Source organism: Maylandia zebra, linkage group LG6 (assembly GCF_041146795.1).
Source record: "Maylandia zebra isolate NMK-2024a linkage group LG6, Mzebra_GT3a, whole genome shotgun sequence".
NCBI lineage: Eukaryota > Metazoa > Chordata > Actinopteri > Cichliformes > Cichlidae > Maylandia > Maylandia zebra.
Window position 1 is genome coordinate 31936079 of NC_135172.1, and position 19704 is coordinate 31955782.

Below are 19704 nucleotides of genomic sequence, written 5' to 3' on the forward strand. Positions count from 1 at the left end.
TACTATATTACATTAATTTTAAACTGTTCTTTCCTGGAAGACAGACCTCTGTTATGATGACATGAGGTGATGCATGAATTGATGACTGACATTTTTATTTAACTTCTTCAATCACAACAGTATATTTGAACATACACAATAGTTTATTTTTAGCTTACAAACATCTGAGCATAAAGTGCTGACAAGGAACCCTGGTGTAAACATTAAAATGAAAGTCAGTACAATGTGCAGATTGCAGAAATATACATAAACAAAATCAGTGGCTTTACCACACTCAGTTTTTCGACATCTGTGAACTACTAGACAGTCATTAAATTAAAAAATAATATTAAATAAATAAAACTAATAAATAAAAAATACACACATCTTACTGATCTCTGCAGTCAGTAACATTACACATAAAGTGCAAACATAATAGCAATTGTATAAACACACACACGCCTTTAAAATTTAAAGGCGTGAAATTGGACGGTCTAGTTCTGATTAGCGTCACCGCTGTCTCGGTGGAGTTTAATAAACTCGGCCGTCTGCTTCTTGCTATCTAAAATATAACCAGACACTGGTGTAAATTCTCGACTGTCTCATACTTCTGTTTAATAAGTTTTCTGTTTGACGTTTAGTCAGCTGTGTGAAAACCAAGGAGGAACCCACCCGGGGGATTAATAAAGTTTTATTTTATCTAATCTAATAACTTTAATCTCAGCCAAACCGATTTACTCACGAACAAACAAAACACTGAAAAAAGCCCAACAATAACATTTTTAGGTTGTCTAAGTGACTTATATATTACGTTTAACCCGAGCAGCGAAACTCCGCGGTGATCTGAAAATGATGTGCCGGGAGTTGTGCCGTTCTCGGCCGCATCAGTAACCCTCGAGCTCCCGGCTAGCTGTCGAGCTGGTGGGTAGCAGACGCCTCTGAAAACGTCGAAGCACTTTTGCAAATATGGGATATCTTGATAAACCGAGCAGATATTTGATGTTTACACAACTACTTTCTCGCCTGAAAATATGTTAAAAGTTTATTTTGTGACCCAGAAAGATTAGTATGAGTAATTTTAAAACTTAGTAGCGGCCGCCATTGCTGGAAACTGGAGTTTGGCTGGGCCGCGCTATGAATTCTGGGATATGGTAGTAATTTGGACAGCCTTCGGCGCGTCGCTGTGACGTAATCGGTCTACAAATGCGGCCTCAGGAGGATGCAGCCCATGAATTTGGACATGTCCAGAGTATAATCGCAGCCTTTGCGGTTAGAAAATTGCACTTGATCATGTCGCGATATTATCGCAAATGCGATATATCGTTCAGCCCTACTGCGAAGTACTCAAACTGCTAAATAATTCTTGCTTCTAACTTCTCTCAGTCTATCACAGCTGTTTCCCCATAAATCAAATATGCCTTAGCTAATAAATTCAACAATACAAAACATGCATGTACTCATGGATAAACACACACACACTTTGATACATTTACACAAACTCAAGAGATACAAGCACACACCACAGACAGTGATGCAACAAAACAGCAACAACTACAGCAGGTCTCTGATGATAATCATTACAGCTCTGGGTGCCTGGAGAAAGTGTTTGTGGCCTATGGGAGGAAAGGTTGATCCACAGTGAGGTGACACCATGCCCTGAACAACAGACAGCAGAAGAGTTTTTTCAAAGTTGGTCGTGGCACAGCAGTAGTTGAAATACAGGTCAGATAAGCCAAGAACATCAGACAGCAGAGTCAAATCAGACCTGACAGCAGGTTGCAGCATCATTTCTAAGAAAAAGGCTCCAGTGGCTGTGAGGCTGTTTAAAATTACAGGCAGCATGAGATTAGAGACATTTAAATGAAAGGTAAAATTGTGTGGAAAAAAAGAAGATAAATCTAATTTACACATTTCAGAAAACTGACTTTTTTGAAAAGTTATTTCAGTCCACATAATTTATTCATGATTGGCAATGATGAACAATAGCCTTTTTTTTAATGCCAGATATCAATATCCCCAAAGAGTACAAAGTAACAGATAAAATAACACAACCAACCTGCAGCCAACTCTTGAATCCATTAGAGGATGGTAGGGACAGATCATTAGTTCTTTGTATTTCAGACTGTAAATAAAAAAATTAAAAAAGATGCTGTTCTTCACCAGTTGTTGTATGTGTGCGATACAAAGTGCAGACATGAAAGACAGGCTCCAGAAAAGAATTTATCTGAATTGCTATCTATAGAACCGAACCACCAATAACTCAGAAATGTCAGACCTGCCATCTTCACAAAATGCCACAAAGTGTATTTCTTTGATTTTAATGCTTAACTTGATGCATGGAAATTAATATTAGCAGGTACTAAAGAACTATAATAACCACTTCTTCTTTTTTTTTTTTTTAAACAACAACAATCATGTAACCCAGCTGGTGTACTTTTGGACTGGAGCAGAATTCATGCTTTTGAGGCATATTACAGGTTTTTCCTAAAATCTATGAAAATATTTTCTTTTCACAGGGGTAGAGGCACATCCTGGCATAGGCTAGACTGCAAGCAGCCTGAGTACACTCTTGCTACCTCTAAGTGAAAGAAACTAGTAACCCCACATATTTACTTCAGTTCGGAAATCCACTTGATGGCATCTGATTTACTCATATTTACAAAAATAATGACCTGAGCTGATCTGAGCATTTCAGAAACTGCTGATCTGCTGGGATTTTTTACGCCCAAGCATCTCTAGTGTTTACAGGGAATGGTCTGAAAAGGAGCAAGCATCCAGTGAGCAACAGTTCTCTGGATGAAAATGCCTTGTTGATGCCAGAGGTAAGAGGAAAATGGCTAGAGTGCTTCAAGCTGATAGTAAGGCAAGATTGATTCAAATAACCACCAGTTATAACCAAAGTACGCAATGCACAACAAGTCGAACCTTGAAGCAGATGGATTGCAGCAGCAGATGACTACATTAAGTGCCACTCCTGTCAGCTAAGAAGAGGAAACTTCTATTGTGGATAAGAGAAGATGACAAGTCTCACATTTCAGTATGACATAGTAGGGTCAGAATTTAACATAAACAACATGAAAGCACGGATCCGTCCTCCTTTGTGGTGTGGTACATTTTTTTGGCACACTCTGGGCACCTTAGTATTGTTTACAAGCCACAGCCTATCTTGGTATTATTGCTGACCACGTACCTCCCTTTATGACCCCAATGTGCCTGTCTTTTGATGACTGCTTCTAGCAGGATAATACCCCGTGTGACAAAGCTCTGATAATCTCAAAATGGCTTACTGAACATCAGAGTGTTTATGGTACTCAAATGGCCTTCACAGTCACCAGAACTCAGTCCACTATAGCACCTTTGGGATGTGGTGGAAGATTTGCATTATAGATATTTAGCAGCAAGTGTGCGATGCTATCATGTCAGTTTAGACCAAAATCCCCAAGGAATGTTACCGGGACCTTGTTGAATCCATGCTACAAAGAATTAAGGCATTTCTGAAGGAAATAGAGTGTGGAGTCTGGTACCAGCAAGGTAATGACTGAAGTGGCTGGTGACATGGTTTTTCAGTCAGTTTCATATTTGATGAGAATTCTAGATAAATGTGATTTTGAAATAAGGGACATATAGCAGCAAGGGTTCACTGCAGAACATGCAAAACCCAGTTACAAACAAAATATTCTCCTGTGCATAATATAAATTGTGTTGATGGTGTATTTTAAAGAGCATTAAAGGTCTAAAGGTAAAAGACAGACATTAAAGGTAATTGTAAATGTATGGCTGCTGTAAATACTGGCATTAATTTATATTAATTTTGGTCAGAGGGCCCGGTGGCGCCTGTGTCCGGCAGCCTCGCCTCTGTCAGTGCGCCCCAGGGCAGCTGTGGCTACAATGTAGCTTGCCATCGCCAGTGTGTGAATGTGTGTGTGAATGGGTGGATGACTGAATGTAGTGTAAAGCGCTTTGGGGTCCTACGGACTAGAAAAGCGCTATACAAATGCAGGCCATTTATTTACCATATGCAGTGCAGTGGCCACAATGTCAAAGTAAATCTAATTTCTGAGATTTCATTTAACCTTGTTTTAATTACTGGGCTGTATTTACTGGAACTGGAGGTGGTCTTCTGATGGATGTTTACAAGGTTTATAGGACTGAACCTGTTGCCATCTCACATTATCAGTTCTGGGAGTAAAACATTGTATTACATGTGGCATTCATGCTAATTTTAGTGCAATAAAAAGAAAATAAATAAAAAAAGAATGTCAAGCTATTGTGCAAAACAGATGAACACATCTGGAAGCTGTGCAAGTTAATGGGCTGTATTTTTAGATTTTGGGTACCTGCACGGAGGATACACATTATAAAGGACTCAATCATTTAATAGCTTAAACGGTCTTTACAGCAGAAAAAGTGTGTTTTGCTGAAAAGCAGTGTAATCTAAACTTGTAATTTGCATACACTAATGTAGCTGTGAAAGATTAGTGTGTAATTTTAGCCTGCAAACTGTGATTTTTTTTTTCTAACCAGCAGAAAGATTATTCTTCATGTAATTGTGTATTTTGTTCTACAACTGTCCTCTATCTAATATCCACATTGATTTTGCTCTCTTTGCAAATACTTATCCCCCCTGAAGGTGACATTTGTTCTGCTTTCTTCCGACACACGTAAAGGCCAACAGTTGAGGGAAAACAGATGGGAGATTCTGCTTGCAGTGCTGATGATCAGCATTGTTCTTCACTTTTATTCAAATATGTCGCAGCAAAGGGCCTCTCAGCTTCAGACGGCACTTAAAAACCCTCAAAACATAATGCCTCATTTTTGGCCCAATCAATAAGCTCAATATGGTATAACTTGAGGATAGATATTGCGGTGATTACACTTGGTCTCCGTGGAAGTTAGTATTTTCCTGCAAGCCTTAAGAGGGTGGGCATTTATCGAATTGGGTCACCTTTCATATTGGGTGGCTATGCGTATTACCATGCTGTTACACATATTTAGTTGATTACACCATGTCCTACCTGTAAAGAATAAGCCACTCTGTTACCTTTACTTAAGAACGTGTTCTGATGAACTCAAATACTTAACTGTGTATTTTGAAAACCATATTTGAGAAATGGAGAATGGTTCACTGTTCCCATGATTTAAAACAGAAATAGACAAGAATTGGAATATTTTTATAACATTTGTCAAACCCAGTCTATCTAAAGTACCATTTCTCTGTCTGCCCACACACAGCAGGTTACATAAATGGATCCATTGCACATCCCACTCACTGTTTTAGTGGGCAATACAAAAGTGAAGGAATTAAAAATGTATGTATTCTCTAAATGACCTATGCTTCTCACTTTCTGCAAGAAACATAACATTACTACCAACCATTCTTCTCTAAACTCAGTACACGAGCTACCATTTTACATTGGTGATGAGTTCAGTGGCAGTTTAAGGTATGTTTGTTAATGTATTTATTTACTGACTTAATTTTGGGCAGCTGGTTTGCCGTTTGTGTTCTGCAGCACACTAATCATTTTTGATGTTTATTTTTTTTCTATTACATTACAATCACAACCTTTGCCTTATTTCACCCAAGTGGTTTCAGCTGCATAACATGAAGTATAATTTAGCTGCCAGATGACAATATAGTATATACCCAGCAGCTAAAAGACACGTAGTCAGCATATTGAATATTTAGAAACAGCAGGAACAGAGACATTTAAATAACATATTTTCATCTTAGGTTAAGACAATATGTTACAGCTACACAGATGGAATCACATGGTGAAAACTTGAGCGAAACCCATCATCCTGAGTCTCAGCTGCCAACAAAAGCTCAAAGCCCTAACGCCTCAATTGCAAATGACTTGATTTATTTATTTATCCATGTTAATCCATATAATGTTACACAATTATGTATCATTGTCATAAACTTACACTCTGGCCATTTTATTAGGCATAACTCTTAACACAAGATGTCTAATCAGCAAATGCATCAACTCAGTGTATTTATGCATGCAGACATGGTCAGGACAAACTGCTAAAGGTCAAACTGAGCGGCAGAACTGGGGAAGAAAGGTGATGAGAGTGATTTTAACTGGTGTGAATGTTGGTGTCAGATGGACTGGTCTGGGTATTGCAGAATCTGCAGAACTACAGACTTTCCCACTAAACCATCTCTAGGGTTTGCAGAGAAAGGCCCTATTAAGATAAGCCAGAGATCGGAGGAGAATGATGTAAATGCTTCAAGCTCATAGGAAGACAAAACAAATTTAAATACACACTAGTTCCAACAACACATTGACCCCTTGATGCACATGGGCTACAGGAGCAGAAGGCCACACCAAATACCACTCCTGTCAGATAAGAACAGGAAACTAAGTCTACAATTCACATTGACTCATCAACACTGGACAATCTAAGGAGCTTGGAAAGAAAAGTGTCTGGAATTCTTTGAGTTGCTTGAAGACGTTCCACCTCTCATCTGAGAAGCTTCTTCCGTTTTAAGGGTCAAATGGTGGAGTCCCAGATTTAAACCCAGTGGGAGTTTCCCCCCAAAGAGGGACAAAGGACCCCCTGATGATCCTCTACCTAATCACATGAGCCAAGGTGTGAAAGCAGGTGTGGGTCACAATCAGCCAGAGTTTCGGGTGAGCTCATTGTGAAACATGGCCCCACCCTATCATGTGATTTCCTGAGGTCAGATGGCCCAACATGTGAGTGGGCGTTAAGGCATCTGGGAAACTCCCACTGGGTTTAAATCTGGGACTCTCCACCATTTGACCCTTAGACCTGAAGAAGCTTCTCAGATGAGAGGTGAAATACTTTAAGTAACTTAAAGAAGTCCAGACGCTTTTCTTTCCAAGCTTCTTAGACTACGATGACCTGGATGACTGAGAACTTTCACAGACAACACTGGACAATAGAAGATAAAGAAAAAAAAGTTGTTTGGTCTGATGACTCCTTAATTCCAATGAGTGTCGAAGCTGTGATGTTCAGATTGTGGGGACAGAATTTGACATGCAACTCCGTCATGCTATTGTTCAGTATGGACAATCAATATGGGGCTATGCCATAAAGAATTAAGGAAGTTCTGAAGGCAAAATGGAGTCCCACCCAGTGCTAACAAGATGTACTTAATAAAGAGGGTTACTTAGTCCATGTTACTTAAAAATACTGAATTGACCTAGAGATTTTGGCCCCATTTTTATCCCCATTAACCCACCATAAATCTTTCGTTTCCAGTTTTACTTTTAACAGCATTTTTGTAAAATATGGTTCAATTCATGTTTACAACAATATGTCACAAATGATTAGACTGCCACTGTCACTGGTCAGTTTATATAACCACATAAAAAACTTCAGCGCTAAAGAGTCATGAAAAAACAACAAAGATACATGACATGCAAAATGGTGCCTTTATTGTCCAGTGTATGAAGTGACAACCAATTCTTATTCAGCTTGCAGATTTAATGGTAGTAGTTAAGTAAAAACAAAACAAAAAAACCCCCCAAAAAAACAAACAACCCAAAAAACAACAACGACACATACACTAATAGAAACCAGACCATGCACTTTAGACTCAGTAGTGACACTGCCTCCTCTTCAAGTATGTTCTCAACTCCTCTTCTTCTCACCTACCACCTCTTCGACATTTTTTCTGGCTGCCTCTACTGTGTTTGTTCACTTAATAAGGAAGCTGTGAGACAGAGATAGATTAAAATAAGTAGAGAAGGAAAGAGGGTAGAAAAAAACAAGGAGAGGGAAAAATAAGAGATATAAATAAAGTATTTCTTTGTCTAACCTTGTGTTACATTAAAAACATTTTCGTGAAACACAAAGCTAAAAGGAAAAAAGAAAAACACATTTGGAGTATAAACTGTTTCTGGAAGCATGTAAACAAGAAACATTTCTGAAACGGATTTGCATTTATGAAACAGAAATCTAACTGATGAATAGTTGAATTAGCCCTAAACATTTCTGTATGCCACTCTAACATAACATGGACTTAAGAATAAAAACAAAGCCACAATCAGACTTAAGTAATAGGAATTTAAAACTGTACTGCCGTATTTTTCATAGATAAGGCACAGCGGATTATAAGGCGCATTAAGCGAAAGAAAACAGTCAGATAAGTCAAACTTTACTCAAATCATTCTTCTTGCTTCCTCCACTTCTGTACTATTGATTCATTAATGTTGAATTCTCTGGCAGCTGCTCTATTCCCATGTTGTTGCAGTATATTAATGACTAACCTCATATTGTTGATGGATTATCTCAGTTGTTCTCCTGACTGAAGTTTGGTCCGTTTACAGCATCCTACCATGCGATTGCATTTGTTGCTATATCATGTTTAGGTGGAAACTAGTGAGCTAACTTCCTGCTAACTTGTAACTCCGTTAAATTTAATAAATTCTGTTTTCATGGATGCCTGGATGTTAAACTTAATTGCTACACCTGGTAAAGTAACAACGCTGATCATTTTATTAAGGATGAAAGAATTTAGACAGTTTTTAACTCTCAGTGATGCCGCAGTGTTCTTTTGACTTTGGGACCTGAAGCGGCTGGAGTTTTGGACCCAGATTACTCTGCAAGGCTCCTGACTACGGTAGCCGTAATGCTCCGACAACCCATCAAGTGGTGCGGCTTCGTAGCTTACCAAAGTTGTGCTAAAACAGTTTTTGACAGATTTGTGAATGCTGTGTGCCACATAAAATCTCTTCGAGGTCAATAAGTACGACCAGAATTCATACATAAGGTGCATCGTCAATTTTTGAGAAAATTAAAAGATTTTAAATGTGCCTTATAGTGCAGAAAATACAGTATATGCGGCACTGTATGCAAAAATTGCCATAAATAATGCCACTTTAGAGACTTTTTTCATAAAAGTTTCTATCCTTGTAAAATGTTTTAATTTTTATGACATTTTTATATTTTAAATATAAAATATTAACTAATCAGTATATGACAAGTCCCAATACATCCATCCATATTTTAGCAACTTAAAAATGGACCCTCAGCTAGGCCTTTTGAGACTGTATTTTAAGTCAAGACCTTGCTACAGTCTTACAAACCACATCACATATATTTCCAGCGTATGTAAAATATTAGAAATAAGTTATTGAGTAACCAGTGGAGTCCAAGTGCATTTCAAAAAAAGAAAATGTGCAATTCCTTTAAACCCAACATTCAACTAGTACAAAGAAAACCCAACATTGAAAGTGAGAATCTTTAATAATACATGCTAATTCTGATGTACAGTGGGGCAAAAAAGTATTTAGTCAGCCACCGATTGTGCAAGTTCCCCCACTTAAAATGATGACAGAGGTCAGTAATTTGCACCAGAGGTACACTTCAACTGTGAGAGACAGAATGTGAAAAAAAAATCCATGAATCCACATGGTAGGATTTGTAAAGAATTTATTCGTAAATCAGGGTGGAAAATAAGTATTTGGTCACCTCAAACAAGGAAAATCTCTGGCTCTCACAGACCTGTAACGTCTTCTGTAAGAAGCTTTTCTGTCCCCCACTCGTTACCTGTATGAATGGCACCTGTTTGAACTCATCATCTGTATAAAAGACACCTGTCCACAGCCTCAAACAGTCAGACTCCAAACTCCGCCATGGCCAAGACCAAAGAGCTTTCGAAGGACACCAGGAAAAGTATTGTAGACCTGCACCAGACTGGGAAGAGTGAATCTACAATAGGCAAGCAGCTTGGTGTGAAAAAATCAACTGTGGGAGCAATCATCAGAAAATGGAAGACATACAAGACCACTGATAATCTCCCTCGATCTGGGGCTCCACGCAAGATCTCATCCCGTGGGGTCAAACTGATCATGAGAACGGTGAGCAAAGATCCCAGAACCACACGGGGGGACCTGGTGAATGACCTGCAGAGAGCTGGGACCAAAGTAACAAAGGTCACCATCAGTAACACACTACAACGGCAGGGAATCAAATCCCGCAGTGCCAGACGTGTTCCGCTGCTGAAGCCAGTGCATGTCCAGGCCCGTCTGAAGTTTGCCAGAGAGCACATGGATGATACAGCAGAGGATTGGGAGAATGTCATGTGGTCAGATGAAACCAAAGTAGAACTTTTTGGTATAAACTCAACTCGTCGTGTTTGGAGGAAGAAGAATACTGAGTTGCATCCCAAGAACACCATACCTACTGTGAAGCATGGGGGTGGAAACATCATGTTATGGGGCTGTTTTTCTGCCAAGGGGACAGGACGACTGATCCGTGTTAAGGACAGAATGAATGGGACCATGTATCGTGAGATTTTGAGCCAAAACCTCCTTCCATCAGTGAGAACTTTGAAGATGAAACGTGGCTGGGTCTTCCAACATGACAATGATCCAAAACACACCGCCCGGGCAACAAAGGAGTGGCTCCGTAAGAAGCATTTGAAAGTCCTGGAGTGGCCTAGCCAGTCTCCAGACCTCAACCCCATAGAAAATCTGTGGCGGGAGTTGAAAGTCCGTGTTGCTCGGCGACAGCCCCAAAACATCACTGCTCTCGAGAAGATCTGCATGGAGGAATGGGCCAAAATACCAGCTACTGTGTGTGCAAACCTGGTAAAGACCTATAGTAAATGTTTGACCTCTGTTATTGCCAACAAAGGTTATGTTACAAAGTATTGAGTTGTATTTTTCTTATTGACCAAATACTTATTTTCCACCCTGATTTACGAATAAATTCTTTACAAATCCTACCATGTGGATTCATGGATTTTTTTTTCCACATTCTGTCTCTCACAGTTGCAGTGTACCTCTGGTGCAAATTACTGACCTCTGTCATCATTTTAAGTGGGGGAACTTGCACAATCGGTGGCTGACTAAATACTTTTTTGCCCCACTGTATTTCACAATAACAAATAAAACCCTAACAATGAAAACACTCAGAGATTGTGCAGGCATAATAATATTTCTTTGAATTCGGTGATTGAGGCACTTAATAGCAATGAAAGATCCATCGAATTGGAGGAATCGCAGTATGCAAACAATAGTGCCACAAACCTGATATTGAATGACGGCGCCTTAGACATGACTATATTAGAAACAGCTCTGTAGTAGAAATAACTAAATGGGCTCAGGAAAACCATTTCAGTGAATACCATTCATTGTTACATCCATAAATCCAAGGTTAAACTACCAAACCACTCTATCAAATATAAGCAAGACCAGGCAATGTTGCTATCCCCTGTGCATTTAAGATGGGATGGAATGAAATGGAAACTGTTTTTATGGTCTAAATTGAAACAAAACTTGAAATTCATTTTGGAAATCATGGTCTCAGCAGACCTATAAAGAAAAGGTTTATCACTTTCATACCACAATAAAGTCTCAAGACAATCGTTATTATATTTGAACTCCATCCACTGAACTAGAAGACTACAATTTGTGTCTTTTTAAAGGAAGAGTTCATAGTTCAAGCTTCTATTATTGTAAAGTATCTGCCTTGATGAAGACCCCTTGACATCCTGTTCAAAGGTGAGTTTCAAGAGTTTCAACAGCTAGGGGGTTTGGCTGCTGTAATGTTTTAAAGCTGCTCACGGACGGGTAAACTGAACCCAAACTCTGAAGAGTTGTGGGATATTTTCCGTTAAGCATTAAATCTATTATTATGGTGACCTTTAGCACACAATGGAATCAAATTGCTGTAGGTTGACTAGAAAATGGGTTTTAATGTAAAAGTGTGTTCACTACATGAGACCCTTTGGAGAAAAAACCCCTTTGACTTTAACTATTTAATTGAGGAAACTTTTGTGTTATACTTTGTATTGAATATACTGCCTCTATGACTGATTCTTTGGCTCTGTGTCTTGTATATTTTGGAGAGAGTATTTTTGATTGAATAGCTGTCTTTAAATCAAGGCAGTAATTTGAACTGATGGATCTGTTTTGGCTCTGATTTTTGCATTGTGAAAACAAAAACTTTGCAGTGATTTTATGTCAGCTTCAGTGATTTTCAGATTCATTGTTTGCTTGTATATTGCGCTTGAATAATTGTTGAGCTGTGGTGGAAGCATCTTTACAGTGGTGTGTGGTTGCTATAGTTACCTGTAGGGGTATCCATGGTACTTCGACCTGAAGATGGAGAGCAGGAAACTAAAGAAAAACACCACCAGGCCAAGGCCAACCAGGCAGATGACTGCAAGAAGACAAAGACAGACTTGTTTTACTGTGCATTACTGGTTAGAAGTCTTGTGCTATAATATCATTAACAATATTTCATTACACAACGACCTCTAGATTTTAAGTTACTACAAGCACATTTTATTCTTGCACATTTTCAAATTCATGACACCCTAATATGTTCTTTTATAATAACTTGAAAAAGGCCTGAGATTATTGTTTTTCTTCTTGGTTAAAGGCATTCATTTCAAGCATTCCATGCCCAATATAAACACAGAAGCAAGTGTTTCTCTGATCCATTTTCAAATTGAATATGCTTACAGGATTCAGACATAGCACACACTAAAAGCATCTTTTTATCTGCATGTTGGTAGTTTACATGTATAAACACAAATTTATAAGCGGCTAAACACAAAAACATACAACTCACTGGTAACATAACATGATAATAGAATATTACTAGAAAGGGAATATAAAACACAAACTAGACATTATGAAAAAAGTCTCCTTTAGCCTTTTTTCTTTAAAAATAATCCCTTAAAGTATGTGCTACTGTCTCTTTGTCGTGATAAACCCTGCTGGGTTACAGAAAATTATCTTTGAAGCCATTATCATCATATTTCCTCAGTGGCTATTCTAAAGTGAAATATACATAAGCATGACCTTTTATCTGCCGAGGAATTATCACTGTATGTGCAAGTGTATGAGTGTATGCACACCCCTGTGCAGTGGCTAATCCCTAAGAAGTACTGTGTTAAATTAAAACTGTCACCACCGACTGATATTGTTAATCAGGGATTAGGATGAGTACCTCTCCTGGAGACTAAATAGCGAGATATGTTCTTGTCCTTACACGGGGCACACACACACGCACGGGGTGTGCGTGCGTGTGTGTGCGTAAAGGAGAATTAGAGTGTTAGAGAACAAGAGGGTGAGTGTGGATGCACGAGAAAGTTGACATCAAAACATTTGGCTGGTAAAATATAAGATGTACTGTATAAGACTACATTTGCTGTTGTGATATTTAAGAGAGCAAGTGATATTGCACCCCAAATTCCCCCAAATCTGTGTAATAAAAAAAAAAGAATGCAATTATTTGCAAATCTTATAAACCTATATTTTTTCACAGAACATAGAAAACCTATCAAATGGTTAAATTGAGAAAATTTATTATGACAAAAATTTGAGCTCATGTTGAATTTTATGGCAGCAACATGTCTCAAAAAGTTTGGACGGGGCAACAAAAGGCTAGAAAGGTAAATGGCACAAAAAAAGAAACATCTGGAGGAACATTTTCCAGCTAAATAGGTTAACTGGCAACAGGTCAACAACATAATTGGCTATATAAAAAGTGTGTCTTAGAGAGTTTCTCATAAGTAAAGATGGGCAGCGTTTCATCAAACTGGAAAAAAATTGCATCTACAAATTGTGCAACAATTTCAGAATATTGTTCCTCAACGTAAAATTATCATCTATTGCAAATAATGTTATCGAACAGCTCTGAAAATATGCAGAAATCTCTGTGTGCAAGGGACATTGCCTGCAAACCTCTCACTCTCTGGTGGAGCTGCATTAGAAAAGCTATGATTCTGTCACAAAAATCTCTGCATGGGCTCAGAAACATCTACTGTATTGTAAACGGGTTTACATTACCCTGTTTTTACATTACTCTGATCATTTTGTTTATTCTACTTGCATTGCTCTGTCAATATATTGCTATGCTAATAGGGCACAAAACACTTTAACATTCCATTTGCACAAAGTACATTTTCAGTTATTTAATTTAAAATTTCAGATTTTTAATTTAAACATTACTTTACTTAATGTTTCTCTTTTGCACAGTCAAGGAGCCGTTCAGGACACACCACTCTTATGACTATGCATAAGACAAATAAAGAATCTTGAACATCTCCATCGCCTGTGATATCTCCATGATATCCACAAATGCAGGTTAACACGACATGCTGCCGTGTTCTCCAGGGCAAAGCTCATTTAAATGAATGGAGACAAAGTGGGAAACTGTTCTGTGGTTACATGAATCAAAAATTTGAAATTCATTTTGGAAAACATGGACCGAGCATACTGTGGATTAAAGAGGAGATTGACTATGCACCTTGTTATTAGCACATTGTTTGAATCTCTGATTCTGAGGGGGTGAATAAGTGCCTATGGAATCAGCAGCTTGCACATCTGGAAATGCATCACAGATGCTGAAAGGCACATACTGTATGTTCCTTTAAAACTTGTTCGTTTCCATGCATCAAAATTATGTTAAACCCATTACAGCATGTATCACAGCTGAACTGCTGAACTGACCTACCTGCAGTCTGGACCTTTCACCTGTTGAAAATCTTTGGTGTATTATGAGCCCCCCACCAAAAATAAATAAATTCAAGAAAAAGGTGGCACAACATTCATTTCCTACAATTCCAGCAATTGGTCTCCTCACTTCCCGGATGGTTACAGGCCGTTGTTAAAGGTGAGGGGATGTTATGCAGTGGTAAACATGGCCCTGTCCCACCTTTTTGGAGATTTGTTGCTGCCATCAAATTCAAAATGACTAAATTTTAAAATTTAAGCCTTCAGATTTGACATTTTCCATTGTGAATAAAATGATGGTTGAGATTTCCAAATCAGTGCATTCTCTTTTTATTTACGTGTTACAAAGTGTCCCAACTTTTTTCAAAGTGAGAATGCATACTGACGACCTAGTGCATTGACCACACGGTACAAATCACATGCTCACAGCACTGAAGACAGGGGACATCTGTCACAATGGTAAATTTAAGCTATTTAAAGGTAAACAGTTTTTTAACCTTAGTTTAAAAAAACTTGACAGTGTTTTTCTCATTCACACACACACACACACACACACACACACACACACACACACACACACACACACACACACACACACACACACACACACACACACACACACACACACACACACACACACACACAGCAGCAACTTGGGATTCACTGTTTTCCCCAAGAGTAAGGGGAGAGGCTAGAGACTGAGCTGCTAAGGCTGCGAGTGGTGGAGAATCCCCTCTACCTTATGTTCCTTTTGAGGTCAAATAAGGAATATACTGATGCCCAATTGATGAAAATACCCAAGTACTATATTACAGAAATGTGCTACCAAATGACTTAATTGAAAATAATGTATATTTTACATAGTCTACACAGAAAGTGCATGTGTCCTTGCTCTTCCAGGGTTGCAACATCCACATATACAGTGGGAACATCAGAACGTCTGTGTATCTTCATTAATTAAGTAGAAAGGGATGCATTTCCCTTACCTCATCAATTATGACTGAGAGATCTTAGTATGCATCCACGGATAATGATACACACACGAGGCATGCAAGTATGCCAAGTGATTTATGACCTTGGCGAAATGACAAGTTGTTTAAACTGAATGATTTCCCTCAGCGACAAAGGTGGTAATCCCTCTTTTGACTGTATGACTTGGCTCAAATCACAATATATTGGCATGGTAAAAATAAATTTACATTTCCCAAGCAAGAGGAAGTCAATAAACATATTAAGTTAAGCCTATTTAATTAGGAGGAGAAAATGAATAGACTGTAAAGCTAAATGATTCCTCATGTTTTCGGCAGCCAATTGCTAATCAAAGAATAAACTGTGAAGTGACTCCATCAGAAGATACAATCACACATAAGTCATTGACTTTACAACAAACCAAGCAGATAGAATAAAAGCCTCCTCCCCCATTACAAAAATATAATTGTTCACAGTGATTTCTTTTTGTTCACTAATATATTCTTTACTGGGGTAGGCTGGGGACAAACATCTTGGCTGGGCCAAACCAAATAATGAGAAAAGCTTCTTTATCTATATTACATGTGGATAATTCCAAGTCTGACTTAATAGAGTGACAGCAGGGTGTTGTAAAGAGACAAATGGGAGAGAGACAGAACCACTTCATTCTTCAGACACATGCTACATACACCTATTTGTATTTTTAAGGAGAAGCATTGATGCTGCAGCAGTGTAATGGCCCCAAACAGACCTCGAACAAGCTAAAAACCGAAGAAGAGTCAAATAAGTATTTGTCTTTTGGGAACAGCTGAAGTCAAGACAAAGCTAATTAACTATTTAAGCTCAAGAAACTACGAAACACTGCAGTACTGACTGGATAAGATACATGATCAGGTTTTGCACAAACTCTTTGCTGTCATTAGACCAACAATGTTGCCCCAATTTGATAGCATATTATTTTTATAAGGCAGATGATCTCCTTTGGTGACCCCTAAAGGTAGCAGCTAAAAGACAAAGGAAAATCAACCCCCCCATAATTAACTTACATTTGAAGAAAACAATATTCATTTTGGCAGTGTATACCTTTAATTCAAAGTTGGCATCACCCCATTTCCTGTACTGTGTTCCATTTTTTCCACCCCCTCCTTGAATAAATCCCAATCTATTAAATTACTTTGATACGCACGTGTTTTTCTGTAAATTGCTGATTTCTGTAAGCACTAAAATTATTGTGTTTCATTATAATGTAATCCTCATAGTGTGGTTCCTTTAATTTATGTAAATTAGTAGGTAGTATTTCAACAAAAGAGGCTGAATTGAAGTAGTCGATATACTAAAAATACTGCTGGAAATTATGGAGTCCTCTGCAGTGTGCGCATAATATGTCGTCATTTTACAGGTGATAATTAAGTGTGCCACCTACGCATGTGTGTGTCTCTATGTATGTAGAGTGGTATGTGTTTGTGTGATATTGGAAAAACAAGTCCTGATGTTGTTAAAAAAAATATTATATTTTTAAATGTCAAGCTTTAACATCTGAAGAAGTACTCAGGGTTGATACTCTTTCCCTTAGATATTTAGAGTGATCATTTAATATGGGACCTCACAAAGACAAGTGAAACACTTTTTTGAGTTGGTTTTTCATCACATTAACTCTAATTAAATCCCCTAGTGTGTAACCGTGTCTATGTGTTTGAGGTAATTACCAGAGAGGTCATCTAATATCCATCTCCTGCCATAATCTACAAATTATCCTCAAACTCTTGTAAAATATTAAGGGCTGTTTAGAGGCTTGCACTAATTTTCTGATATGATACCCAGTTTGAAGCATGCAGTCTGGTACAAAAAGTACCAGAGAGGAGAGCTCTATCTTAAAATGTATTTATTTAAAATAAATATTGCAGGTGTAAATATTATGATAACTGCCAACTATTAGATGAAACCTAGGAGAAAGACATGTAAATTACTTCCATATTATCATCAATTTAATATGCATATTTAAGCAAATACACACATTAGAATGAAGTAATAGTGACAATATGTACATATACTTAATATGGAATTATTATAGTCAAGTGACCACTTTGCATCTGTAATGTGTCACAATCATAAGACTCCCAGACATTCATGTGAGGTCAGGGACCATAATTTCTTCCTAAAAACATGCTCCACTTTTTAGTACCACACCAAACCAAAGGTATGATCAAGGTGATTAAATAAATAGTCAAATGTGTGCACACCAAGCAAAAGTCCCCAAGGGGTGAAAAGTGAAGCACACATTATAATGTATTGCCAAAAATTGCAACTTCTCTAATCGCAACTTGAGGATGGCTGCAAAAGTGAGTCAATCTTCAGACTTCTGCTTTCACTGCAAATAAAATGGGTTCATAGCCTGGTGCAGACTGGAAGTGTTACAAGCATTTTAATAAAATTACTAGAATTATATTACAAATAGCATGGAAAATTATGGTTCTTAGCACATCTAAGAAGTATGTGCTTAAATTTTGGTAAGCAAAATTGATAAAATCCAAGCCTCTAATCTAAATATTAAACTAGTAGCTTTAAAAAACGAACACGGCTGCAGCCAAAACATCCTTTTTTAGTCTAAAACCAATGATTTACCTCATGGTGCGCGTTTAAAGCTAAGGGGTTTATTTAAAAACGGCTACATCCATATGTAGACTAGAAACCTGTATAGGAATTTCTTTTACTTATGTATTAATCACATTATTTTATTGTATGATGCCTTGGTGCAACTGGATTTTAACAAGTCTCACACTCATACAGTAAGACAAATGGTGGGGGTCTAGTAAGGAAGTTGGGGGAAGCAGACAGCTACACAGGAAGAATCTTTTGTCTCTTTGAGGACTCTGGGATGTAGCAAGGGAGTGTGAACCTTAAGGTGTGAAACAGCTGTGTGCTGCCTTTTGTTCCCGGAGAAGGTATTTAACTGAGAGCCATGCTAGGCTCAGGGAGACTCTGCTGACCGTCTGCCCCACGGTCATGTAGGCCAGTGGTCCCCAACCTTTTTTGCGCCACGGAACGGTTTATGCCCGACAATATTTTCATGGGCCGGCCTTTAAGGTGTCGCGGATAAATACAACAAAATAAAACTAGTACCGGTACCGAAAAAAAGAAGAATTATTCATAACACATGTGAAAAGACCCAGGAAAACCGAGTAAACGATAAAAACGATAACAAAATAACGCTGAAGACCGATAAAAACCCTGAAAACTATACATTTGACACCTGAGCCTCAACTCTCGCGGCCCGGTACCAAACGACTCACGGACCGGTACCAGTCCGAGGCCCGGGGGTTGGGGACCGCTGATGTAGGCTCTCCACAAGCTTGGTTGTCTGTTCTTTGTGTGTTTTGATTAAAGAATGTTAGCTACCGCTCACCGCTCGTCTGCAGGCTTTATTTAATGGAAAACTTCCACAACAAACCTAAATCTTAAAGATTAAAGGAGTTACAAATTGTAATCCCAGACTCGCCTTAAATGTGATCAATGAAGTGCCCTTTACAAATATAATACAAACTGATCAACGTTTACTATTAGCCTCTACTCCACCTGACATGAAGTTTCAGATAATTGAGTGTATCATTTGACTATATATATGTCCAGAATCAGGTATGATATAATCTTTATTTTTTTAATCTCATAGTTTGTGCTTTGTCCTAGTGTCTTTATGTCTTTTTTTTAAACTTCACCACCCAGGTGGTTACAGCAGATGGCTGTCCAACCTTGGGTCTGGTTCTACCATGTCTTTGTGTTAAAAGGGACTACTTCCTTCCCACTGTTACCGAGTACCTGCTTGTAAAAAAGCCTACTAGTTGGGCTTTTCAAACTAATATTGCATTCTTTTACCTTGAAGTGACTGTTGTTTTGAAGTTGCATCATATAAATACAGCTGAACAGAAATTCTATTGATCCTGCTCTGGTATAACCCATGCTCTTAATAGTTGTGTTATATCGCTGGGGGAATGTGTATTTTTAAATTATTCTGAGCGTTATTATGTGAATCTATTTAGCATTTTACGTACATTAATTTAACTTTAATTGAATACCAATAATTTCCGTAAAACGTTTCCCACAACACTACTTTTAACAGTTCTCAAGTTAATACTTTTTAACTTTCAGGTCATAACTGAACTGTGGCATTAAACTTCTTTACTTGCAAATTGCATAGTTGGTGGCTGCATAATTAGTTGCTGCTTAGTAAATCAGATGTTAATTTCAGACAGACTGCGAGTGTAAATTCAGTAATTATCAGTATTTTTTTTTCCACCCATTGTTAATTGCAAAG

The 19704-nt window shown here is 38.1% G+C and overlaps 1 protein-coding gene across 1 annotated transcript in view; it reads right to left on the reverse strand.

The window, feature by feature from the left end:
- Positions 1–7366: 7366 nt before the first annotated feature.
- tusc3 (dolichyl-diphosphooligosaccharide--protein glycosyltransferase subunit TUSC3) overlaps positions 7367–19704 on the reverse strand; it is an 87259-nt gene continuing 74921 nt past the window's right edge. Inside the window, exons 9-10 of the mRNA XM_004539192.2 lie at positions 12033–12123; positions 7367–7666 (exon numbers count right to left, since the gene is read on the reverse strand). Of these exons, the coding sequence (XP_004539249.1) occupies positions 7651–7666; positions 12033–12123 (107 nt within the window). The 3' untranslated portion in view covers positions 7367–7650. The remainder of the gene's footprint in view (positions 7667–12032; positions 12124–19704) is intronic.